This window comes from Ursus maritimus, unplaced genomic scaffold (genome assembly GCF_017311325.1).
Source record: "Ursus maritimus isolate PB19 unplaced genomic scaffold, ASM1731132v1 scaffold_5, whole genome shotgun sequence".
NCBI classification, from domain to species: Eukaryota; Metazoa; Chordata; class Mammalia; order Carnivora; family Ursidae; genus Ursus; species Ursus maritimus.
In genome coordinates, this window is record NW_024426663.1 from 25737769 (window position 1) to 25764271 (window position 26503).

At 37.0% G+C, this 26503-nt stretch overlaps 1 protein-coding gene across 8 annotated transcripts in view; it reads right to left on the reverse strand.

Annotated features, from left to right (window-relative positions):
- The window catches only part of ATP6AP1L (ATPase H+ transporting accessory protein 1 like), a 46155-nt gene that overhangs the window by 14650 nt on the left and 5002 nt on the right, over positions 1-26503 (reverse strand). For 3 of the 8 annotated variants that reach the window (XM_008711080.2, XM_040622125.1, XM_008711079.2), the window contains 5 exons: positions 14132-14277; positions 13617-13662; positions 4932-4975; positions 4615-4676; positions 2814-3049 (listed from right to left, as the gene is read on the reverse strand). In XM_008711080.2, the coding sequence (XP_008709302.1) occupies positions 2814-3049; positions 4615-4656 (278 nt within the window). In that variant the 5' untranslated portion in view covers positions 4657-4676; positions 4932-4975; positions 13617-13662; positions 14132-14277. Of the gene's footprint in view, positions 1-2813; positions 3050-4614; positions 4677-4931; positions 4976-13616; positions 13712-14131; positions 14278-14457; positions 14495-14913; positions 14935-18869; positions 19227-26503 lie in introns of those variants that run through there. The other 5 variants (XM_008711077.2, XM_040622124.1, XM_008711081.2 and 2 more) reach the window with 5 other exon arrangements.

Genomic DNA, 26503 nt, shown 5'->3' on the forward strand with positions numbered 1-26503 from the left:
GAATAGCTTAGTTATCCATAAACTGACTCCGTAGCTGATGAACCAAACCTCAAAGCAAAGCCATACTGAGCCCACCTAACTGCTGTTCCCTTTTCCTGATGGAGCAGCTCAATGGCCTGTAAGCTCACAACACTCCAAGAGCTTTCTCCAGCCGTCCTGGTGTCAGGGAAAGCTGTTAACACGCTCTGCTGCAGAGTAAAAAACATGCCTGATTTCAACAAAGCAAATTCAACAAGGGTTCAGTGAGACTCTTCTAAGTGCCAGGCATTGCACCATAACCTGGGAACACGAAGGAGAAATACAATGTAGCAAGTCACTCAAAAAAGAGCTGCTTTTACGCTTCCAAGTGCCCCAACCTCCCACGTTTAAAACAGACTCTGAATTCTTCAGACTATAATTGCCTAAATTCAAAATACCCCCAGATGCTCGGATTATGCTCTATTTGTAGGGCTTTCACTATTTAAAAAGATTTCCGTAGCAAATCTGTCTGCCAACAATTTGCCTTTCCCTGAACATTTTGTTTCCAAGCACTAAAACAAGGTCATCTTTTTTTAATCTGTGCTTTTGACCTTACATGGTTATGTCTTTACTTGAGTTTATTCTTCCAACAACTCCCTCTCTGGTTCTTGAGACTATAAGATTTCCTTGCCAGCACAGCAAAAGCATCTCACTAATGTCCATGATTCACAGGAATGACAGATGGTCTCAGTAACTGGTCCCTGCATGCCTCATGTACTGGGAAGCCTCCCATTCATCCCCATGGGTGGGCTGTCCAGGATGTCCACATACTCGCCTCCAGGACTCCAGGAGGTAGATGCTGCTCAGGACTCATCCTAGTAGAATACACAGGTGGTGACCAAGAAGAAAATCAGGTCCCACCCAAGCATTCCTTTGCGCACTGTGAAAACCAAAGCTTCACTAGGTCTCTCCACCAGGTAACTAGGCATAGGCACTATTTTACTCTAGTTATCATTAGTATGTTAGGAAAGGTAATACTACTACTCAGAGTAGCAAGAGTTCTCAAAGTTCTTGTGCATACATTTCTCCATTTGATTTTCACTATACTATGAGACAGGGCCAAGAAAAAGGAGGTAAAATGTCATTGTTAAAGACATTTTAGGACCCAGCTTTATTACCAAATAAGCTGTATGATCTTATCAAATTTCCTAACCTCTACGAGCCTTGATTTTGGATGGTAACAGTGTGACTCAATAGTATTGTGAGGAATAACAGATACTGCTCCTGGGAAGTCCTCGCACTGTGCCTGGCCCATGGCAAGTTTTTCAGGCCTGTTACAATTAATAGATGCCATCATCTCCATTCATAGATGATGATCCTATGGCGGCTCCTATTTGTAAAGTCACAAAGCTCACTAGCAGAACTGGGACTAAAAGCCAAGTTTTCATTCTTTCAGTCTCTGTGTTCCCAGTGATCATTAAGATTTCTAAAGCCCATCAAAAAAAAAAAAAAAAAAAAAACATAATTAAAATTTTAAAAACCCAAAAAAAAAAAAAAAAAAAACAACCAAACAACAACAACAACAACAAAAAACTGTAGTGCTCTGATCTTCCCCACAAATATCCTGGGGTCAGAATAAATGGAATCAAGGCGGGCCAGTCAGCCACAGACAGGCAAGATGATCCCCAGGCAATCAGCCTCTCTCCAGGCAGCTGACCACAAATAAAGAGCCCTGTAGGGAATTAATTAGAGCCCAAGGAAAAAGTCCTGAGCTCTCAGCAGGGCTGGAGTCTCTTTGGTAGTCTGTGCTGCAACAGAATAAACAAATCTGGGAGGACTCTGGATGCTTATACTTACAATTCCCTAATTCCCTAATAAGAGATAATCATCCTGAATAGCAAGACACTTACTAAACTTATAATATTAATACAATCCATTTTTACCCATCATCAATAATTTTTAAATGAAGAGTAAAGTTCAGGAATAAAAAACTATTTCCAGCCAAAGTATGTAAAATGAATACGCACACACATACACACAAATACACAGTATACAAAGCATTCTGCCCATCTAAACCAAGCCAGGACAAATGCAGAAAATCTTCCAAAAGCTTTCATTATACCAGCAAATGTTGAAAGCAAGGAGATTTATAGAAAGCAAGTGGGATACGCCAGACTTACTCCTCCTTGACCAAAACAAATAAAAGCAAAAAATTTTTGCTTGGATGACTAGAAAACAGAGAAAGGTACTGGAAATTGATTTCTTCTTCAAAAAGGACATTTGTTTAATCTGCTTATCTCAAATCAAAAGGAATTATTAAAATCATTTTGAACAAATGTTCTAAAGAATTTGCTGGAATATGGCCATTCAAAGGTACCCTTGCACATTTGCAAACTGGCAACGTTCCACAACTTCAGAACACTCCCTAGAACCAGAAACTGGCCCTGGCTAGAGTCAGCCTTCTCTGTTTCACCCACCAGAAGAGGTATGGCTCTGCTCGCTGACACATGATTTCCTCCCTGCTAGGACAAAAGTAGTTTGACACTTCACATTTAGAGTTGATACCAAGCCTGGAATCTGGTTCATTTTTCAGAATGAATTTGGAAAACCTTCACTTTCACAACCCTGATTTTCCTCAAGGTGTTGTAACAGGAAAACTGCTGGGGAAAAATTTTTTTAAATTAATTTCTAACTTTTTATCTTTCATTTTAGACATTAAACATTTCATCAGAGATGTGTTTCAAGTTCACTACAAAGGAACCTACTTCATCTTCTGAAATGTCAGAAAACTTGACCGCTCAGTTAACAGACTACAATCGCCCTAAGGGCCTCCTCCAGCAAAGCAGTCAACTTACGTGGCACTTTCTTCACTGCAATTTGAGTTGCTAATGTCCACTGTCGCCTTCTGGCCAAAAGTTTCATCTGTAAGGTCCAACCAGGTCCGATTCTTAAATTTTATTGTTATTCCTTTGGCCCAGAAAAGAATGCAGGGAATTCCATCCATGGAGACATTAACTGGGCTATGATGGCTGAATGCGTTCCAAGGTTCTTTTTCTAAATGTCCTTGTCTGCTCAGAGTGTAGTTGAGAGTCTAGTTAACCAAATAAACAAAATTTAAGAGATGGGCTTATTTCCATGGCACAAAAGGCTTCTTGGAAGTAAAAGGACTAATTTACAACCTGTTGAAACTCGGATCTCTCTCACTCCAGAGTCCATGCTACTGTGGGACAAAGGAGATAGGGGGACCCATCTTAATCATTTAACAAGCCTAAACTGATAGGTATACCTGAAAGGTATATGAACCTAGTTCCACAAAGCACCCAAATTGGAAAGGACCAAATTGTTAAAATAAAAAAAAATTTTTTTTTAAAAAGCTGACTTTGCAAATAATAATATTTGCAATATAGACTTTAAAAAGTTACCAGGCTGGGAGAAAGAGTGGGGATGAACAGGTGGAGCACAGATTTTCAGGGCCACAAAAGTGTTATTCTGTATAATACTGTAGTGGCAGGTAGATATCATTATACGTTTGTTAAAACCCATAAAATGTACAATACAAAGAGTGAATTCAAACAAACTATGGACTTTAGTTAATAATAATGTATCAATATTGGTTCATCAACTTTAAGAAATGTACCACAATAACACAAGATGTTAAACAAAGGGGAAACTGGAGGAGGGAGGGATTGAGGGAGCATATGGGAAACTTCTATTTTGTTCATGTTTTTCTGCAAACCTAAAACTACTCAAAAAAAAAAAAAAAAAGTCTAGTAATCAAAAACAAAAATTGACCATGCCATGAAATTAATGGCTGTAATCCCTTCAGAAAATAGGAACCCACATAAGGCAAGATTTTAAAATACAGAAATTAACATGCTAAGCAAACAAAAATAACAAGAGGTTTCCAGATATCTAGACTAATTCTCCAGACCACTAATACCCAAAAGAACATTCTGCAATATTGGATAGTTGTATATCTGCACTGTCCTGTGCAGCAGCCACTGGATTTCTGAAGCTATTATGGCACTGGAAATGGGGCCAGTGCACCTGAGATTAATTTTTAATTTTACTTAACATTATTTCATTTGAATTTAAATTTAAATAGCCCCATGTGGCTGGTGGCTACTGCCTTGGACGGTGCAGCTCCAGATCATGTAATATACAAAAATTAGCAGGGTGTTCTAACATGATTCTTCGTCTTATGAAACCTGAGGAAGCCCGAGACAATGCACTTCAGTACTTGACTCCAGAAGTCACAAAGGCAGGTCTATATCTGAGAGAAGATCCACTTATCTAGATCAACTATTCCATACAAATTACTCCAATATAAGTACAGATAAAAGAGAAATTAAGGAGGCAGCAGCAATCCAAGCTTACCAGTAACCAAAGATAAACCGTTACTATAGTGATCCTGTTTGGAAAGCAACAAAAGTAAAACTGAGCATTGGAATGAAAATACACAAGAGCAAGTAAAACTTTAGTTTTTTATTTACTAGAAGACTACCATAATACATTTCCACACCCAAAGCTTAAGCAAGAATGTTAGTTATTAACAAAAATATTATTTATATTTTCACAGTTGCTCTGAACTGATTGAAATGTGTTAAAAAAATTTTTTTTTTTACAGATAAACCTAGTTTCCTCACATATCCATACCTGTGTGATTGGTATTGTTGTGAAATTCTGGATTGGATTCATATCTCCGTTACTCTGCTGATCTGTCAAATAAATGATGAGCACAAAAGCTAAGTATCACTGATTTATTAATGTACCTGAATGATACTAAAATGCCAAACACTGTAAAATATACCAGGCTTGAGCCTCTTCTGCTTCATAATTTAGAATACACCAGTTAAAGAGATTTTTACATGAGAGACTCCTGCTCCAAGCACCAGTATTCAGGGAAGCACACCACAGGCAACACCCCTGTCCTCAACTCTTCAAGGAATCATAAGCGCAAATACAGGTCTTACCGTTTATAACCACTTCTTTATTTGAAAATGTTCGAGAGATGAAACTAGAAAAAACAAAATAAAAAGATGCTGAACAAATATCTATATTTCAGATTTCATAGGAAGTTTTAAGGAGGATATTTCAGTTTACTACATCTCAAGAGTAGAAGACAGAACCTTTCCTGTCAAAACTGTCCACTTTTTCATAGTGAATTTCTGATTTAAAAAAGTAATACATGGGGGCGCCTGGGTGGCACAGCGGTTAAGCGTCTGCCTTCGGCTCTGGGCGTGATCCCGGCGTTATGGGATCGAGCCCCACATCAGGCTCCTCCGCTATGAGCCTGCTTCTTCCTCTCCCACTCCCCCTGCTTGTGTTCCCTCTCTCGCTGGCTGTCTCTATCTCTCGAATAAATAAATAAAATCTTTAAAAAATAAAAAAAAGTAATACATGTACTTCAAAGAAAATAAGAAAAAGTCAGAATTTTTTTAATTTGTAAATATCAACCCTAATTCTTATCCATTGAATATTAATTATTATTGAGGGCCTACCATGTGCCAAGTAATGTGCTAAACACTAAGGTCTAACCAAAATAAATAGTAACCAAATAATAAACCAAATAATCAAATAATGAAACATAATAAAATCTTTTATACTGAAATTTTATACTCCTTGTACTGTTACTATATTTAAGCAAAAATATTTGCTTTTTATTAAAAAAAACAGACTCTATTGTCAAAAAGCTATTTCTGAAAATTATGGGGATGTAAATTATAATATATATATCCTTCCAGTGTTTCACTTTACACACACACAAACACACAGATGTAATACACAACACACATAAATTTACTTTTTATAAAATTCAAAAACAGGTATGTATAAACATCCTGTTTTGGAGCCTGCAAAATTTTTTTCAACAAAAAATATATCACAAATATTTTCTCATGTAATTATATATTTTTCTGAAACAATTTTTTTTAACTTTTTATTTTAATTCCCATTAGTTAACTTACTGTGTTATATCAGTTTCAGAAGTACAATACAGTGATTCAACAATTCCATACATCACCTGGTGCTCAACATGATTTTCTGACATAATTTTGAATTCCATGTTGGTATTACAACATACAAATGTTATCAATTTATTCAACCAAATTCCTATTAGTATTTAGGTCATTTCCAATTAATAAACAATACTACATTGAACATTATTGTGGATTATCTGTTCATACCCCCAAGAAGTTCCTTAAGACAAATTCCTAGTAGTGAAATTGCTAACTTAGAAGATCTACACACCTTTTTATCAGGGAATATTGTAAACACATACAAATATAAACAGAAAAACATAAGCCCTCTTCCCACCCCCATGTACTTGAACCCACCACCTAGCTTTTGTAATATCAAGTTATGAGCAATCTTGTTTCACCTATGAGCTCACCCACTTCCCCTCTCTGGTATTATTTTGAAGGAAATATCAGAAATTATATGATTTAAAGATGTATTTCTAAAAGACAAGGACTTTTTAAAATAACAGCCCAATTACATCTAGAAAATATTAATAATTTCTTTAACATTAACTATCATGTCAGTGCTTGAATCTCCAATTGTGTCATAAATGTCATAAAAATTTTGTTTAAACTTTAAAATTTAAAATTTTTCAGAACTTGAACCTTGTAGTATATAAAAATGCAGATCAAACTCTATATTTAAGAAATTACTATCCAAGACCTATAAGTATAATTATTACATAAAGTGTATTACATACAATTAGAGAAATACATATATATTACATATCATGATCCATATGCAAAATAATTTTAGCTAAAGAGTTACTAAATCTAAAACATAAAGTGCTTTAAAATAAATTATATGGAACCAAGTACACATTGAATGCACCATTCTCTTGGTAATATGATCTCTATTATCTAATAAGAATTTCTGAAGATGACAAGTTGGTGACCATGACGTTTACTCATTGCTATTAATAAATTCATGCATGCATACAACTTATTCTCACTTTATCAATTTTACTGAGATATAATTTAAGTACAATAAACTGCATCCACTCAGTGCGTATAATCTGATGAGTTTTGGCATATGCATATATCCATGACATATCACCATAATAAAGATGCAGAATATTTACATACCACAAAAGTTTCCCCACGCACTTTTGCAGTAGAGAAATGTTCTCTCCACTCTCAGCCACGGGAAGACTAAAGAATTGCTTTCTGCCACTTTAGATTAGTTTGCATTTTCTAGAATTACAAATAGAATCATATATATCCTTTAGTGTTTGGCTTCTTTCAGCCCAAATGTAATGATTGGAATTCACTGATGTTGTTATATATATATCAATATCTCATTCCTTTTTATTACTGAGAGACATTTCACTGTATGGATATACCACATTTTGTTTGCCTAGGCATCCACTGATGGACATTTATGGTGTTTCTAGTTTGGAGCTACTACAAATAAATGTATTTGTGTACAGGGCTTATGTGGAATATTTTTTTGTTTCTCTTGAATAGATACCCAGAAGAAGAATGGCTGAGTCATACAGTAAAAGTTTAACTTTTAACAAAACTGTCAATCAATTTCACTATATGACCTTTTCTATGGCTCTACATTCTTGTAATATTTGTACTATAAATCTGTTTAATTTAGGCCATTCTCATAGGCATGGGCTCCTATCACACTGTAGTTTCCTTTTCCATTTCCCTGATGACTAATGATAGTTACCATCTTTTCTTGTGCCTATTGACCATTCATACATTTTTCTTATGTGAATTATATGTTTAAATCTTTTATCAAATTTTTTAATTAAGTTAACTGTCCTCTTCTTATTAAGTTCAAGGAGTTCTTTGTATGGATACAAGCCCTGTGTCAGATATATGCACTGAAAACATTTTCTTCCATTCTGTCTTGCTTTTTCATTTTCTTAATGGTGACTTTCAAAATGGAAACATTTTAATTTTCATAAAGTTTAATGTATTTGTTTTTCTTCTTTTATTGTCTATGTTTTCGGGTCTAAACCATTTTCTTAACATAACGTCACAAAATTTTCTCCTGTGTTTTATCTAGAAGTTTTAAAGTTTAGCTTTTACATTTAGCTCTGTCATTCATTTTGAGTCATATTTGTGAGATGAGGTACTTGTAGCATTTTAGAGCCTGGGATAAAGTAAAGGTCCTATTAGTTTCCAGAAATTAAAAAAAACAAAAAACGAAAAACAAGAAACATGCAAGGATTCAGAAAATGTATCTCTCACACCCTTTCATGGGAAGCTAAAAGAAGATGTTCTCCAGCAAAGTGAGAGGAAACCAAGAAAGAGGAAAGCACGGGCACTAATCAACAGAGGCTCTAACTTAAAAGAGTGAGGAAGAGAGACTTCAAGATGCCCATTGCACATGAGACCAGGAGAGCATCGATCCAGTTGTAGTAGGAGGACAAAAGAGCTCCAAAGAGGAGACCTACAGGGAGGGCTCTAGGTAAAAGGATTTGAGACACTACAGTACATGTTAGATGAGCGGACTTGTGAAAAGAATTAAGAATATATATATTTTGAGGAGCACCTGGGTGGCACAGCGGTTAAACGTCTGCCTTCGGCTCAGGGCGTGATCCCGGCGTTATGGGATCGAGCCCCACATCAGGCTCCTCTGCTGGGAGCCTGCTCTTCCTCTCCCACTCCCCCTGCTTGTGTTCCCTCTCTCGCTGGCTGTCTCTATCTCTGTCAAATAAATAAATAAAATCTTAAAAAAAAAAAAAAAGAATACATATATTTTGAATATTGCAAATGAAAAAGGGCAATTTTTAACTCAAGAGAAAAGGAAAGAGTTGTACAAAGAAAAAAGAAACAATTATATTATGCTACCTGGCTTGTCAGCGAACAATATAGGTATAGTCACACTGATGCCGGCATAGATTTAACTGAAAGTAAAAATGAACTATATATTAGAGGCGTGGGGGATGAAGAAAAGAAAAGTGAGGGCAGTGTTGGAGGCAAAAACCTTGTCAGCAATAATAGTAAGTTGTTAGACAATGTGTCAAAAATGTGTAAAATTTATTTAAAAAGAATAAATTAGAAAAATCCATCAAAGTAATGTATGTACATGGTTTTAAAAAATCAAGCAGTGCCTAGGTGGCTCAGGCAGTTAAGCACCTGCCTTCAGCTCAGGTCATGGTCCCAGGGTCCTGGGATAAAGGTCAAGATCCCTCCTTGGAGGGGAGTCTGCTTCTCCCTCTCCCTCTGCCCCTTCCCCCCGCTCATGCTCTCCCTCATTCATTCTCTGTCAAATAAATAAATCTTTAAAAAAATACAATTAAATGTGTAAATTGAGAAATCCTCTACACATATTTAAATACTGTGGCAGTGTGGTGGATTGTATGATTGTTCCCAACTCCCTGGAAACAATCCGAGATGTATATATATCCCTGCCCTTGGCCATAGGATTTGCAGCACCTCCCCATAGGTAGAGAATATTTCCTGCCCCAAAGTAAGTCTCGGCTATGTGTTTTGGTCGAGTCAATGGAACATGAGTGGAAGCAATAGTGTACCAGTTCTGCGGAAACTTTCTGAGGTGCTGCATGTGTCTGCCACCTCCTTGTCCTCTTCTCTCTGCCATGATAATGGACTGCCCAAACAGGGCTATTCTTTCAGTCTAGGTCTTGGAATGACAAGACATGAGAAACACAGCTGGAGCAGGTCTGCACCAGCCCACTTAACAGCTATCAACATGTAACATGAATGAGAAATAAATGTTTGAGATTGTACGATTCTGGAATGTGGGAGTTGTTTGTTACTAGAGAAGCAGACTAACTGGGAGGCAGTTTTTTTCTATAACTTATGATGTGTCTTAGTAACATTTGATTTTTTTAAAACCATGTACATACATTACCTTGATGGATTTTTCTAATTTATTCTTTCTTAAAAGGTGCTTTCTGGGGCACCTTTTTAAAGTCAGTTAAGCATCTGACTCTTGATTTCAGCTCAGGTCATGATCTCAGGGTCATGGGATCAAGCCCCACATAGGGCTCCATGCTGGGCATAGAGCCTGCTTAACATTCTCTCTCTCTCTCTCCCTCTGCCCCTTCTACCCACCCTCACTCTCTCTCCTTCTCTCTCTTTCTCTAAAAAAAGAAGAAAAAAAAAGGATACCTTCCTTTAAAAATTTAGAAATTAGGGGCGCCTGGATGGCTCAGTCATTAAGCGCCTGCCTTCGGCTCAGGGCGTGATCCCGGCGTTCTGGGATCGAGCCCCACATCAGGCTCCTCTGCTGGGAGCCTGCTTCTTCCTCTCCCACTCCCCCTGCTTGTGTTCCCTCTCTCGCTGGCTGTCTCTCTCTCTCTCTGTCAAATAAATAAATAAATAATCTTTAAAAAAAAGAAAAAAGAGAAAAGAAATTAAAAATAAAAATTTATAAATTAGCATTCTGATTCATACTAAGTCTCTGGTGAGTAGGGTTAGCATAAATCAGTCTTCAGAGGCCAAATACACCTAGGAGCACTAAGAAATGTAATTTCCTGAGCAGCAAAAGTGAGGCTCCAATGTAACGACAAAGAGATGTGCTTTAGCTAAAACATCTCTATCTTACCTCAACTCCAAACTCTGTACTTCAAGTTACAAAGTCATGAATACATGAAAGGAACATTAATACCCAGGCAACTTCTTAAAGAGCTTCAAGCTTTCTAATAATATCATTATACACAAAGAGACTTTTAAAATTTCTTTAATTTAAACTTCATTCATCCAAAAATCACATTTCATGATACAGGGTTAAGTATTCAATTTTAAAATGTCTTAATGAACAAAAACAGAAAATTATGAGATATATTTTATCTAAATAAGATAAAAATTTATCAAGTCATTTGGAAATATCTAGTTAGCAGGACAGTTTAATAAAGGTTTCCTGAATAAAAGTATATGAATGAATGAATGAATGAATGAATGAATACATGGATGGATGGATAGATGGAAAAATGAGCTACCAAACTGATAATATGCTTAGACTGAGACTTTGCTCTACTCATTAAAAATTTCCATGTGTTCACAAATGAAAAGCTTTTAGAAGACTACAAAGGTTTATTTTCATCTCATTGAATCTATTGTCATGAACATACAATAATGCTGCTATACTTCGTTTTTTAAATAAACTATAATTTAGATAGTCCTTTCCCATGCCCATAAGACTGAATTAACAAGGTTTTATGGGAAACCATAATCTCAACCAAAGGTAAAATATATATACATTATATATATTTATATATATTATATATATACATTTTATATATATATATATATATATCACTACATAATCTCTGAACTAAAGTAAGAATTGTAAAGAACTAACTGGTAAAATTATCTATGTGAATAAACTGAGAAACACTGGTCAAAAAATTTTTTTAAGGGGCGCCTGGGTAGCGCAGTCGTTAAAGCGTCTGCCTTCGGCTCAGGGCGTGATCTCAGCGTGCCGGGATCGAGTCCCACATCGGGCTCCTCTGCTATGAGCCTGCTTCTTCCTCTCCCACTCCCCCTGCTGTGTTCCCTCTCTCGCTGGCTGTCTCTCTGTCACATAAATAAATAAAATCTTTAAAAAAAAAAAAAAATTTTTTTAAATAAAAAATAAGGAAATAAGACCTATACTGTCTCTAAAATATTCCAATCCTTGTCCAATAAAACAGATCTCCGCAATACCTTTGAAAAGTAATCAAGAGCCTGCTTGCAGTGGCTGGTGCCGTATTCTTTAACTATGAGGTAGTCCCTCATGAGTCTGCAAAGTGATACCTTCGTGAAGATGAAGGCGAAACAGCTCTGACATGGTTCTGGGCAGGATGAAGACCACATTCCCACCATGGCCTCTGAGGCCCTGAAAGACCTGCTAAGTGTGCTCACCTCATCTGACCTCTTCCCCTGCCTGCTCTAGCTACACCAGCAGTCTTTACTTCAGTTCTTTGAATGCTTCATGTTCCCTATTCTCTCATAAGAGTCTTAGCGCTTGCTGTTCCCTCCACCTAGAATGTTTTCTATTTTCCCTTCTCCCTACCTCCTAGGTACTTCTACCCTTGCTACAGATCACAGCTTAAATGTCACTTCCTTAAGAACACTATTCCTACCATATCAGACCAGTTCAGATCTGTCCATTATATGTGGACACAGCCTCCCGTACTTTTCTTTCACAGCATGACTCACATTTGATTAATGAGACTACCTCCTCCATTAGACTTAAAGCTTCATGAAGGCAGGGACTATATCTGTTTTGCTCACCACTGCAGACCCAGTACCTAGCACAGTGCTTAGCTATTTAAAAGTACCAAGTATTAAAACATATATGCTACATGCATGAATGAACGAACAGATTAATGAATGAACAAAGTTTAAAAGGAAAGTAGAAAATGGGAAATCACACAGGATGCTGTGTAAAAGGAAAAATATTTCCTTTTGTTTAAGGAATTGTTTAAACCCAATTTGAGGAAGAAGTATGTAAAGAAAGAGTGGTGACCCCTATTCTCTCTAAGCTTAAGAAACAAGTATTAAGCTTACAATACAATCATCCTTCCTAGAGACTTAAGAACCTTGAAGTGACCCATAAAACTGAAAGCTATTTTAAATTTCAGATCCATGGTTTGAAAGACATTCACAAAACAACAATATTAATATAAATGAATATGCTATATTATTAGATTCAAATGATCATTGATTGATGTGGTATCTAGGGTCCCTTCTGAAGCTGAGATTATTTAAACCCATTAACCTTGCTTCAAAAACAGAACTGGGATTTTTATAGTATTTGCTGTACATTTTACCAGTATAATACACAAATCAGTCATTTCTGTACAAACGAAGTAAGGAAACCTTACTAAGCTTTAACAACCTAAGGAGTACAGGTCTCTTATTATTTGAAAATGAACTTGAAGGAAAGCATTAACTGATTTAGAAACAGTGGGAAAAACAAATAGAAAATGCCTATACTTAATAGTTTTTATCAGCTGGTGACTTCAAGATCCTTGAACACGGTTTTGGCAGACCATCCTAGTCAGTGCTAGGTGTTCACACTAAATCCCCTGATATATTTGTTGGGATGGCACATAAAGAGCAATTAGGACACATAAGTTAATTGCTATTCAGATTCTGAATATTCTCCCTTATAGATAAATCTCTATAGTTTCCCTTATATGGTATGGGAAGAGCCAAAAGACAAAGGATACAGGAATAGAAGTTTTGCTTGTTAGTTTTAAACAGTACGTACTCCAAACAATTACTGTCTCCTACCAGTTAAAATGATTCAACACCTCTTCTTTGAAGGACAGGTTATATATTTCTGAGGTTTTTAAATTTTTCCTTTTTCTCTTCTCTCATAACAATGGCAGGAGAAAATAATGAAATTAATATTTACTTGTAAGTATAAAAGAAACCTGAACACTGATTTGAGTCATTTTCTCATAGATACATACTTCGATACATAATACAAATGTTTCTTGAGCATTTCTAATAACTCCTGCCTCTTCTAATAAAGACTGCATTTTCATCTCTTATTTATAAACTCTAGTTCAATGATTTTATTAGCTACTGAATGATCTAATCTATCTAATTTGAATTATAAACAAATATAGCTATGCAACAATATAAAGAAATTACAGAACCATCTAATTTCACACTTGCCTTGAAGTTCACAGATGCATTGAATTAAAAAAATGTGCAATTACTCACCTTACATTCTTCCTGGCAAGTATTTGGTCCAAAGTTAGTGAAAATCCTATACATAAAAAAATAAGTGAAAAACTAAACAATACTTTTCTTCCCATCAAGAAATGAATCCGTTTCTTCAAAGCAAGCACATCTGTTAAATCATAAATGCAAACAGAGCAGAGGCAGTATTTTCCATGTCTTGTGACTGACAACATATTCAACCAATAAAAAGACCACATTCCCAGAATGTATTATGCATGGGAGAGGGTGGAGGGAGGGGCCTGATACTGCTTAATTTAGAGTATAGAGTGAAAGCAGTGCATCTATTTAGGATGTTTGCTTATTCATGAAAGATTATTAGGGAGCAGATTTTCAACTAACTTCTTTTTAGAAACCAGCATTGTTTCGATACTCTCTTAATAAGAATCTCATACTGCTTTTCAGGAAGTTATTAAATTCTCCTAAAAATTTACAAAGTATACATTATTACATGCATTCTTCAGGTGAATAAATGAGTAAAAAACTCTGAAACTTACCTAATTTTACATATGTGTCCTACTTCACAGTTTTCTGTTAAATTCATGAATCTCCATATGCCAAGAGCTCTGGAATATAATGGTAAAGAGCACTGACTTTGGGGTCAGATAGTCCTCAAGTGCACTCCCAGCTCCGGTTTCCCCATCTGCAGAGTGGGAACAAAAGTACTTAACTCAGAGAACTGTTGTGAAGATATACTGAGGCCCTAAACAGCCAAATCTACCTTGAGAAAGAACAAAGCTAGAAGTATCACACTTCCTGATTTAAAAATACATTGTAAAGCTACAGTAATTAAAACATTACAGTATTGCCATTAAAAACTGACATATGGGTCGCTTGGGTAGCTCAGTCTGTTAAGCATCTGCCTTCAGCTCAGGTCATGACCCCCGGATCCTGGGATTGAGCCCCACTGGGCTTTCTTCTCTCTCTTCCCTGCTGCTCCCTCTGCTCGTGTACTCTCTCTTGCTCTCTCTCTCTCTCTCTGTCAAATAAATAAATAAATAAAATCTTAAAAAAAACCCACAAAACCTGACATATAGACCAACAGAATAAAATACAGGCACCTAGAAATAAATTCATACATACACAGTTAACTATTCTTCAGCAAGAATGCCAAGAACACACAGTGGGAAAAGGACAGTCTCATCAACAAATGGTGCTGGGAAAACTGGATATCCACAAGCAAAAAATGAAATTGGAGCCTTATTTCACACCAGACACAAAAATCACCTAAAAACAGATTAAAGACTTAAAACCTAGAAGAAAGCAAGGGGAGGGGCACCTGGGTGGTTCAGTTGTTTGGGCATCTGCCTTCGGCTCAGGTCATGATCCTGGGGTCCTGGGATTGAGCCCCATGTTGGGCTCCCTGCTCAGTGGGGAGCCTGCTTCTCTCTCTTCTTCTACAGCCCCCCCTGCTTGTGTACTCCTACTCACTCTCTTCTCTCTCTCTCTCTCTCTGTCAAATAAATAAATAAAATCTTTAAAAAAAGAAGAAGAAGAAGAAGAAGAAGAAGAAAGCATAGGGAAAAGTTTCATGACACTGTTCTTGGTGATGATTTCATGGATATGACACCAAAGCACAGACAATAAAAGCAAAAATAGACAAGTGGAACTACATCAGACTAAAAAGCTCCTGTATAGCAAAGGAAACAATCAACAGTAAAAGGCAACCCACAGAATGAAAGTATTTACAAAACATACAACTGAAATATCTTAATTTCCAAAATATATAAGGTATTCTTACAACTCAAGAGCAGAAAGAACACAAATAACCCAAGTTAAAAATGGGCTAAAGACTTGAAAAGACATTTCTCCAAAGACGACATACAAATTACAAACATATATATAAAACCGTGCTCAATGTCACTCATCACCAGGGAAATGCAAATCAAAACCACAAAGAGATATCACTTAACACCTGTCAGCATGGCTATTATCAAAAAGAAGGAGGAGGAGGAGGGGGAGGCAGAAGAGGGGGAGGAGAAGAAGGAGGAGGAGGAAGAGAAGAAGAAGGAGAAGGAGAATGAGGAGAAGGAGAAGAAGGAGAAGAAGAAGAAGGGAAAGAATGAAAGCAAGAAAGCGAGGAGAAAGGGAAAGGGAAAGGGAAAGGGAAAGGGAAAGGGAAAGGGAAAGGGAAAGGGAAGGGAAGGGAAGGGAAGGGAAGGGAAGGGAAGGAAAGGAAAGGAAAGGAAAGGAAAGGAAAGGAAAGGAAAGGAAAGGAAAGGAGAACAGAACAGACAAGTGTTGGCAAAGATGTGGAGAAGTTGGAATCCTTGTACACTGTTGGTGGGAATACAAAACAGTACAGTTGCTGTGGAAAACAATATGGAGATGCCTCAAAATATTAAAAATAGAACTACCATATGATCCAGCAATTGCACCTATGGGTATTTGCCCAAAATACTTGAAATCAGGATTTCAAAGAAATATTAGCGCTTGCATGTTCACTACAGCACTGATATTCACAATAGCCAAGATGTAAAAACAACCTAAGTGTCTGTAGATGGATGTGTGGATAAAAATATTATGCAGCCTTTAAAAAAAAATGAAAATTCTGCAATATGTGACAACATGGATGAACCCTAAGGATGTTATTATAATTGAAATAAGCCAGTCACAAATACCAAATGATTCCATCCATATGAGGTATCTGCAATAGGCACAGCACAGAATCAAAGAGTGAAATGGTGGTTACCAGGGGCTAGGGGGCGGGGGAGGGAGGAGAAAATAGGAAGTTACCAATCAATCAATCAATGGGCATAAGGTTTCAGTTATGCAAGATTAATAAATTCTAGAGATCTGCTGTACAAGGTTCTACCTACAGTTAACAATACGGTATTGTACACTTAAAAATTTGTTAAAAGGTGGATCTCATGTTAAGTGTTCGTAACACAATAAAATAAAATTTTAAATAAATAAATATAATAGATGAAAGCCTTTTCTTACTTCAATGTCTAGTTAAATAAAGACTATCTATTGTTATTCCCTGCTTGCCAGCCTCCACTCCCACTCCCCTCCCACCTAAAATGTATGCAAACACACAAACCAAACAACAAAATCCCTAAGAGTTGTTTTACATTAAAAAAAATACCATTAAAATGCCATCATAAAGAAAATCCTCCAAAACGAAAACATCAGCATTTTTGGCACTTAATAACCATGATCTCTTTAATGGCAAAGTACTGGTAGCGGAGAGGGGCTATTTGTAAGTGACATTTCAGAGATGATGGATTATAGGAAGTCTGGGGACTTGAACCTAACTAAGGACACTCTCCCCTTCCTTACTATCCACTTTGCACACACACCATCTTCTAATGTGGTTCTAGGGAGCCCTACGGAAAATGAGAAGAGGAGATGAAAACACAATGACTAGGGCTCAGGAGGGGGGGGGGCTGGGGGTGGAGATGGAAATGGAGAAATAAGGAAGAAAAATGCTAAGAAATATTATAAAACAGAAAAGGTACCACTATCAATGTGGCCTTTCCATGCCCATCTTATTCCTACTTCCCATCGTATTTCCTTTTCTTCTCTGTTCTTTCATTTTACCCAACTTCCACTCCCCATGTCTTTTACCTTTCTGTCTTTTTCCTGATTATGTGGAATTTCAGGTAGCAAGACAGGTCTGGAAAGGAGGAGTTTAATCCTAGGCAGGTTTGCCAAATAAAATACAGGATACCCAGTAACATCTGAATTTCAAAAAAAACCAATAATTTTATTTTTTTTTAAAGATTTTATTTATTTATTTGACAGAGATAGAGACAGCCAGCAAGAGAGGGAACACAAGCAGGGGGAGTGGGAGAGGAAGAAGCAGGCTCATAGCAGAGGAGCCTGATGTGGGGCTCGATCCCGTAATGCTGGGATCACGCCCTGAGCCGAAGGCAGACGCTTAACCGCTGTGCCACCCAGGCGCCCCCCCAAAAAAACCCAATAATTTTAATAACTAATATGTTCCATGCAATATTTAGACATACTAAACTAAAAAAATCATTTGTTTATCCAAAATTAAATTTAATTGTACATCTTATATTTTTATTTGCTAAATCTAGCAATCCTAGTCTTAGAGCTTTCTGCTACTCAAATTTTAACAAGCATACAAATCACATGAGATTTTGTTAAAATGCAAATTCTGATCCAGTAGGTCTGGGGTGGGCCAAGAGCTTCTTTATTTCTAACAAGCTTCCACATGATGCTGATGCTGCTTGCCTACCGACTGTCCTGTGAGTAGCAAGGATTTAGAATAGCATTGTTCAACAGAAATATAATGACAGCTATGCATGTAATTTAAAATTTTCTAGTAGCCACACTGAAAGAAGTACAAATCAAGAGGTGAAATTAGTTTTAATATTTATCCTATTTAAATATTATTTCAAATATAATTATTAATGAGATATTTTACCTTCCTTCTCTACTCTACATCTGAAATCTGGTATATAATTTATACTTATGCACATCTCAATTCAAACTAACCAAAATTTCAAGTGGTCAGTAAACCACCGGTGGCTAGGGGCTACTGTACTGGACAGTGCAAATATAAAACTTTTCCTCCAGCTGCCAGAGCAATACTTCAGAGTCTCTCTTGGCAGCAGCAGCAATGTCTGACCCAGTGCTCCTCAAATTCCTGGTCAGGGGAAGGTAAGAAGCCAACCCCATAAAGAATCCTGTACTGTGATAATAATGGTTCTATTAACACTCAGAAACCATAGTTTAGCGCTTATCATATAACAATCCTTCCATGGAAATAAGTTCCAGTCATATCTTCAGGCACACAGATGTATACGTAATTTTTAATTTTAAATCAAGTTTCATTTTAATATATTTTATGACTTGATAATCCTAAAATTTCAACATAGCAATCTTTCTGTTGTTGACATTTTCTTCAACTCGGTTAAGAATATTTAAGGTAAAATAATTAGTAGCTAGTAGGTTTCACACATGTATTTTAAAATAGAAATCACACTTAAGATGTGGTTGTCAGAGAATAGCTCATCTTGTGACTTTAGAGAAGAAGAGCAGTGACAAAAATGTTAATGTGATAACTTGCAGGCTGCAAAGCGCTAGGATATCACCTGCCTGGCAATTATGCCTCCCTGCTCAGATGGCTGAGGGGTCCCTGTCCAGAACTATGAAGGGTCTGACATTTTACCCAACTGAAAAGCTAACAAGGTAGCTGCCAGTTTCACAGATGCTGGCAGAAGACACAGGACTCCAGGGTCAGAGACAAAGAACTTTACTACTCACCACAGAAGCAAGCAGCATGAGCACCAGTGACTGTGTCAATTTCCCTTGGTCATGGAGCAATACAGCTGGGCCCACATGGCTGCTTGTAAACACAGTGGGTTTCATTTCGGGAGAGAAACCCTAAGTTTCCAAGGCTATAAGTAAATCTGCCGTTTGTAAGACGAAGACACTATTTCTACCTATCCAGGCTGTTCACTATACATACATCCTAAAGATATTCCAAAACAAAAAACAGTTAGTGACTCCCGTGTAAGATATGCAGAAAATGTGGAGGGGTGTAGAAAATATCCCAACAGTTTTCATGAGAGAACAGGAGATTGTACATCCATGCTGCCTTCTTTCCAACTGAAAATACCTTGTGTTTGCTTTATTTTCTGATTTACAATATATTACTAAGTGTTACCTGAAAATTTGCATATCAGAGATCTATCTTCCCAATATCATATGTGACCATATAGAATTGTATTATCGTAAGGGAAAAAAATGGCTCTAACTTAATTATAATATTTGCCTGAAGGAACAACTAACATTTGCCAGACCACATCTCTAATCATCCAAATGTTCTCAGACCAAAAATCACAGTAGACAATATATCAATCACAATGGTCTTTGCACACTGATTCAAAATCCAAATCCATCCACCTCCTTCAAAGCCCTGCATGATCTGGCTCTTGCTGGTCTCTCTTGCTTCATCTTATGTCATGTCATCCCTTCTCCTTACCATGTTTCAGCACACTGGCTTGGATTTTTCTCAACACCCTCCACATGCCAACTTTTTTGCACCTCAGTAACTGTACACATTGTTCCATCTGTAGAGATCACCTCATACCCTCCTACCTCTGCCTGCATTGTTTACCCTCATCATAGCATTAAGCATGAGACGTTTATTTTCTTGTTACCTATTTACAGTATTTCTTCACTGGAAGGCCTGCTCCAAGACAGCACGGACTGCATCTAACTAACAGGTACATCTAGAGCCTGAGGTACTGCTGGTCCTAGACGATGCTCAGTAAAATGTACAGGGTAATGAATAAGCGTATCAAAAATGTCACATAATTCTCACTTCATGCCACATGGTTATGACTTCTAGGACCTGAATATTTAGGCAAACATAACTAGAAAATCAACTAATTCAACTATTTCATCAAATTCTGTAGCTTGAAAATGCAAATATACAAAACCCAAATTACATCAGTTCATTAGCAAAATACCAGACTATGTACTTCTCGCCCCTTGTAGAGGGGTATGACTCTGTGATGGTTAATATATGTCAACTGGACTGGGACACAAGCTCCCAGGTATTTGGTTAAATATTATTCTGGCTGTGTCTCTGACAGTGTTCCTAAATGAGATTAACACTTGTATCAGTAGGCTGAGTAAAGCTTATCACCTTCCCCAACATGAGTGGGCCTCAACCAATCCACTGAAGGTCTGAGTAGAATAAAAAAGTGGAATAAGGGAGACTTCACTTTCTACCTGTCTTGGAGCAGGGAATTCAGTCTTCTCCTGCCTCCAATCTCACTAAGACTGGAAGTATACCATTGGCTCTCCTGGGTCTCTAGCTTGCTGACAACAGATAGTGGAATTTCTCAGCCTCTGTAAGTGCAAGAGCCAATTCCTATAATAAATCATTATAGGATTAATATGGGATTAATTAGGATTAATGCCATATATGCATACATGGAATGTATATGCATTCATGGAATATATATATATAGATATATACAGATATATCTATATCTATATCTATATATATCTATATATATCTATGTATCTATATATATTTGGTTTTCTCTGGAGAATCCAGACTAATACAGACACTTTATTAAGTTCAGAGCCTAATTGCTGCCATGATTTCTACTAATTTTCATCCAATCAACTTCTGAGTTGATTAGAATTAGAATTAGAATTAGAAATACTTACAAGTGTTTTTGATTTAAAAGTTAATTTTTCTTATTTTTGATTCCCCTTTGACTTCTTGGAACACAAACAATATACCAAATTAGTGGCATATATTTATGTTCCTGGTTCTCAAGCTAAACTGAGACAAAAGTCCTGCACTTTCATATAGTTGTCCATTAGACAAATATTCACCGCCATATGCTACATGCCAGGAATACAAGATGAAAAAGATCCAGTCCTCACCCCCATGAGGCTCCTGGCCCAGTGACGTGAAGAAACGTGAACACATAATTGCTGGGGTAAACACCTTAGGGATGTTTCACATAGCAATCTAGTGACCTCCACTGATATTGGCCACACCTCCGCTCCAAGCAATGGCTGAGGGGTAGAGGGAGGCAGTTATATAATAAAGAGACAAGAGATGAGACATAACTAACTCTTTTGAAGAGTTTGAAGTGGCTTTCCAATTCTTGATATTACTCTCTCAATGAGATCAGTATGTATCTCTTGCTACTGAAGTCTCTGACTTATCCCAGTGTCCTTCCAGAAACTTGGCTTTTGTTCTTAACACAGCCGGAAATGGGCTTCTGTTAGTTATAGTGCAGAAAACATTAAAAGGGTTTGCTAAGTACCAAACTTAGTGTGATAATTAGAGGCCTGGACTAGGAAGGGAGGTTTAAGTAGTAGGGAGAACCTAACAGACCTGGGTCCTAAGGAAGAAAAGGCCTCCAACACTCTCAAAAATACTTATTGGGAACATGCATGTCCCCACCTCAACAGAGACCGAGTTTTAATTCACTAAAGTAAAACTCATATTGAGAATGTGTTATTTTAATGTTGCCCTACAGTTTAGGCTATCATTTATAATAAATACAAAATAGATTCTTTGGAGAAAAATTAATCAGCACACTTAGTTTCAAAGACAGCATTGTATATAACTACCTGCTACAAATCCAAGATGTTGTCTGCTAAATAGTTAACATAAGTTTGGAAATTTTAACTTAAAACTTCCGTGAGTAAATTTTAATATTCATTGGAAATTTTAACTTAAAAAACCTATCCGAGTACATTTTAAATACTCATTGGCAAATGAACATTACATACTATGAAAAATGATACTCATAGTGGGGTTCTGGTTTAAGATGGTTATGTTCTAAGATCTTCAACTCATTTCCTCCCAGACATGCTGAGTATACCACTACATACGGAACAAGTCCCTATTAAAAAAAAACCTAAAGGCTGGCTGAGTGATGATTACACACCAGGCAAACGAGGAGAACATCAAATCAAAGTGTGTAGGAGAAGCTGGGACACCATCTCACCATAAACCTCACCCCAGGTGTGGTAACCCACACCTGGGGGGAAGGGGTGCGGGGGGGACTCAAACCCAGAGTTTCTTTCAGAGTAGTGAAGAGTTTGAATTCCACATTGGACATCTCAACCTTTAAGACACGTACTTGAGAGATGAGCTCCCAAAACATCCAATTTTGAAAACCAATGGGGTTCATTTTCGAAACCTACAAGACAGTAGAGATCTAAGAAATACCCCTTGGAGGGCTCTCTTGCTCAGACGGACTCACCCCAGGGCCCAGCTCAGAGGCAGCTGATCACATCCAGACTTAAAGTGAAGGAAGCTCCTCTGCTTGTATTAAAACCTTGACCTGAGGGTCAGGCACCTAATTTCACACACACATCTATGTATGTTTCTATGTTTGTTGTTGGAAGATGTTTAACTATGATGAATAAATGGATAAAGAAATTATGATATATTTTGGGGCGCCTGGGTGGCTCAGTCGCTGAGCGTCTGCCTTCAGCTCAGATCATGATCCCGAGGGTCCTGGGATCGAGCCCTGCGTCGGGCTCCCTGCTCAGCGGGAAGCCTGCTTCTCCCTCTCCCACTCCCCCTGCTTGTGTTCCCTCTCTCGCTGTGTCTCTCTCTGTCAGATAAATAAAATCTTTTAAAAAAAAAAGAAATTATGATATATTTATATGGAATATTATACACAATGGAATATTATTCAGCCATAAAAAAGAATGAAATCTTTCCATTTGCAGCAACAGGGATGGACCTCAAGGACATTAAGCAAGGTGAAATAAGTTAGAGAAAGACAAATGCCATATAATCTCTCTTGTATGCAGAATGTAAAAAAAAAAAACAAAAAAACCAAACTCATAGATCCAGAGAACAGACTGGTGGTTACAAGGGGCACAGGTAGTGGAGCATGGGAAAAATGGGTAAACTGTGTTTTTCTGTTTTTGTTTTGTTTTTCATTTAAATAAATTGAATAAACATTCCTTTAAAAATGAAAAATGACCATATCTATGAGATGGTTAAAGATTCATTCATTTGGGTTATCTTAATAATCAGTAATGATGCTAGAACCAACAGTGTTAAATCAGTGGAAAAATTACTCCTGTCTTTTTGTATCTATGTAAACCCAGAACCCCTCACTTTTTTTCTTCCTCTCTTCCTCTAGTTCCTCACTCCTTTTTCTCTCTTGCTCTTTCTTCTTTTAATTTAAGGGGAAAAGATCCTGTTTTACCTTATTTAAAGTCCTTTAAGCAATAAAGTTTTAGTGATATAAAAAAGTTTTAGGAGTTTTTATATTTATATTACAATAACTTACATATTATCACATGTAAATAATCTAGAAATAGTCTTAGTGAAATTTCACTTTACCGTGGAATGCAAAAGCTGAAAGACTGACTCCTGGCCACTCCCCATCAACTGAAGATCTGCTGGTCCTCACTGAACTCAGAGAGCACAGATCTGGCCCATCTACCAGATTCTTTAAACTTCTCCAGGGAATGAGATCCTAAAACTTAATATTCCATTGAGTGAAAGAAATTATCTTTCTTTTCCTAGTGAGAAAAATAATCTCTTATCATTCTTTACAAATCAAAGGTCCCTGCTGAAATAAAAGCCTATTTTCTTTTGTTTGGTTTTCAGCCAAGTTAGAGAATACCTGGAGAATAACTTTCAATATGCATATTAAAATGGTAACTCCCTTCCAGGAACTTCACAAAGGGCATCAAAGAACAGTGTTGTCAATTCCCCCTAGATCCTACACAGAGGTTTAATTACAATAATAAGATTTTAAAGACCAGGTCTGAATATTGTTAAGTTTATATGGTAAATTTCTTTAGTTCCACCTTGGAATAGATAGGAGAAGAAATATTCACTGCACCAAAAGTAGCTAGAACGAGAGGATAAGAAATCTCATTCATTTTGGATAAGGGAAAAATTGTGTTTAATAATTTAATCAGGTAAAACGAAGCACTTAACATTCATCACTAGTAGTTTTACAGAGCATGTAATCATCGGTCTTGTTCTTACTGCTTCTTCTTTCTCACTTAAAACTGTTATTTCAACTCGTCACATTTCCATAGCAACTAATACCTCAATTTTTATAGTTAAAACACTTGGAGTCATTTCTAACTATTCTAAATGCTCCAGTATAAATCGTCAACATTGTTAAAACACTTGGCTGTTCTTGCCAAAAAGCTAACCTCTCTCACGTGGTACAAAGAATCAGCATCATCCTTGACCTAAATCTCATTGACTGATCTAATTTATGACGACCAATCTTTTGTCTTAGTTAGGAGGGTGGGGGAACTCTGAGATAAGTCAAATAATAATACCTCTCTGCCCCACCTGAGTGCTAAACCAACTGAGAAATAAAACAAGGGGTAAGACAGGTGGAGACAAAAATACCACCCTCATTACTGTGAAAGGCCAAGAAGGCAGACAAAGCTTAGTGCCAGAGCAAAATGGATTGTAATTAAACCCCTCCCCACAGAAGATGGACAGGACTGCCTGTCCTGGCAGCAGTGGGCCCATCCCAGATGAAACAGGAAAGGTATACTCCATGAGGAGGCTGGGTCTCAAAAAGGAAAAAGAGCTGAACATACCCAGACTATTTTTCCTAATTTATCATAGATGTCATCCTTAGCTGCCACAGAATGGGTAAATTGGCAGAGAAATAAAGAGTTACACTAATTTAACTCCTTCTACTCAGAAGGAAATACTAGAAAACGGAAATACTTATTCTCCTTCTTACCCTACTTCTCCAAAATTTCAAGAATTACCAAACACAATTCTTTCATAAAGTGTCTATCAGTTATCATATACCTCTGGTAACTTACAGATATCATGTTGCAACTTATAATAAGAATACTGTTATCTTAAGAACTGTACCCTTTACTTTTACTTTGCTGGCTAGAAAATTATTTTCATTAATTTTGTGTCTTATTTACTTAACATTCATTAAAATTTTTTCTAAATTCCTTAAAAAATCAAGATTTTGCTTTTATAACTAATCCAGAAACGAACAAACATGTTCTGGTTAAGTAAGATAACTTCTTTAAGTTTCAAGTTCCTCTCTGTAAAATGGGGCTAATAATAGCACCTACCACACAGGTGTTGTTTTGAGGACTAAAAAAAATTCAGCACATGAAGTCTTATGCCTGGCACCTAAATAGCTCTCAAAACCTATTAGAGATGGTGGTGCTGGTGATGTCAATGATTTTGCTCTTTCCATCATGATCTAAGTCCAGATTATATTCGGAATTTTATGACATCTCATCTCCAATGACCTGTGCTATTGCATCAGTTCCTTCCTTGGATAAAACAAGTCCTCTCTTGCCCCTTCGTAGCACCCTTCCTTAGCAGGCACAGCGATATTTTAAAAATGTAGATCAGATCAGGGCGCCTGGGTGGCTCAGTCAGCTAAGTGTGTGACTCTTGATTTGAGCTCAGATCATGAACCCAAGGTCATGAGATCAAGCCATGCATTGGGCTCCCTGCTCAGTGGGGAGTATGCTTCTCTCCCACTCTCTCCCTGTCCCTCTGCCCCTCCCCCTGCTCCCTGCTCCTACACATGCTCTCCCTCTCTCTCTTAAAATAAATCAATCAATCTTAAAAAATGTAGATCAGATCTTGTCATTCTCTTACTTGTAGCCCTCCAATGGCTTCTCATCATATTCAGAATAAAGTGCAAACTCCTTATCCTGGCCTACATGTTGCACTTGAGCTGGCCCTGTCCAAGTCTCTAACTTCACCTTCCTCCATTTTCCTGCTGACTTGCTATGCTTCAGCCATGGCAGCCTTCTTTTTTTCCCTCTGAGTCCTAAACCTGATTCTTGTTTAGGGCCCTTTCAAGAAATTTAGGCCCAAGGTCAAAGAAAATTCCTTCTCTTTTCAGGCTTCATATTAAGTAATAAATGCTTTATCAGGAAATGAAAAACTCAAAGCTCCAAAAACAAAAATGAAATCCTTGTTTTTCCTTTCCTTAGCTATAGTAATCAAAATCCTTCATTCGTAACACACTCTGACCACTGTTTTATGCCTTGTTTTTATAATAATATAATAACTAAAACTCACTACCTAAAATAAACCATAACCCAACATCCAACAATGATCCCCACTCCCCTCTTCCACCTCTCATCACTATTATCATCCTGAATACAGGATGCAGACCTGAACTGCACTATCAACCAGTATGGGCTAATTGACGTTTATAAAACATTCTTCCCAATATCAGCAGAAATATTTTCTTTTCGAGTATACATTCACCATGCGTGACTATATTCTGGGGTGTAAAGCAAACCTCAACAAAAATTTTTTAAAATAAAAGAAAAAGTCTGTTCTTAGACCATAATGGAATTAAACTAGAAATGAACAACACAGATATTTGGAAAGTCCCTAAATATTTGGAAATTAAGAAATACAA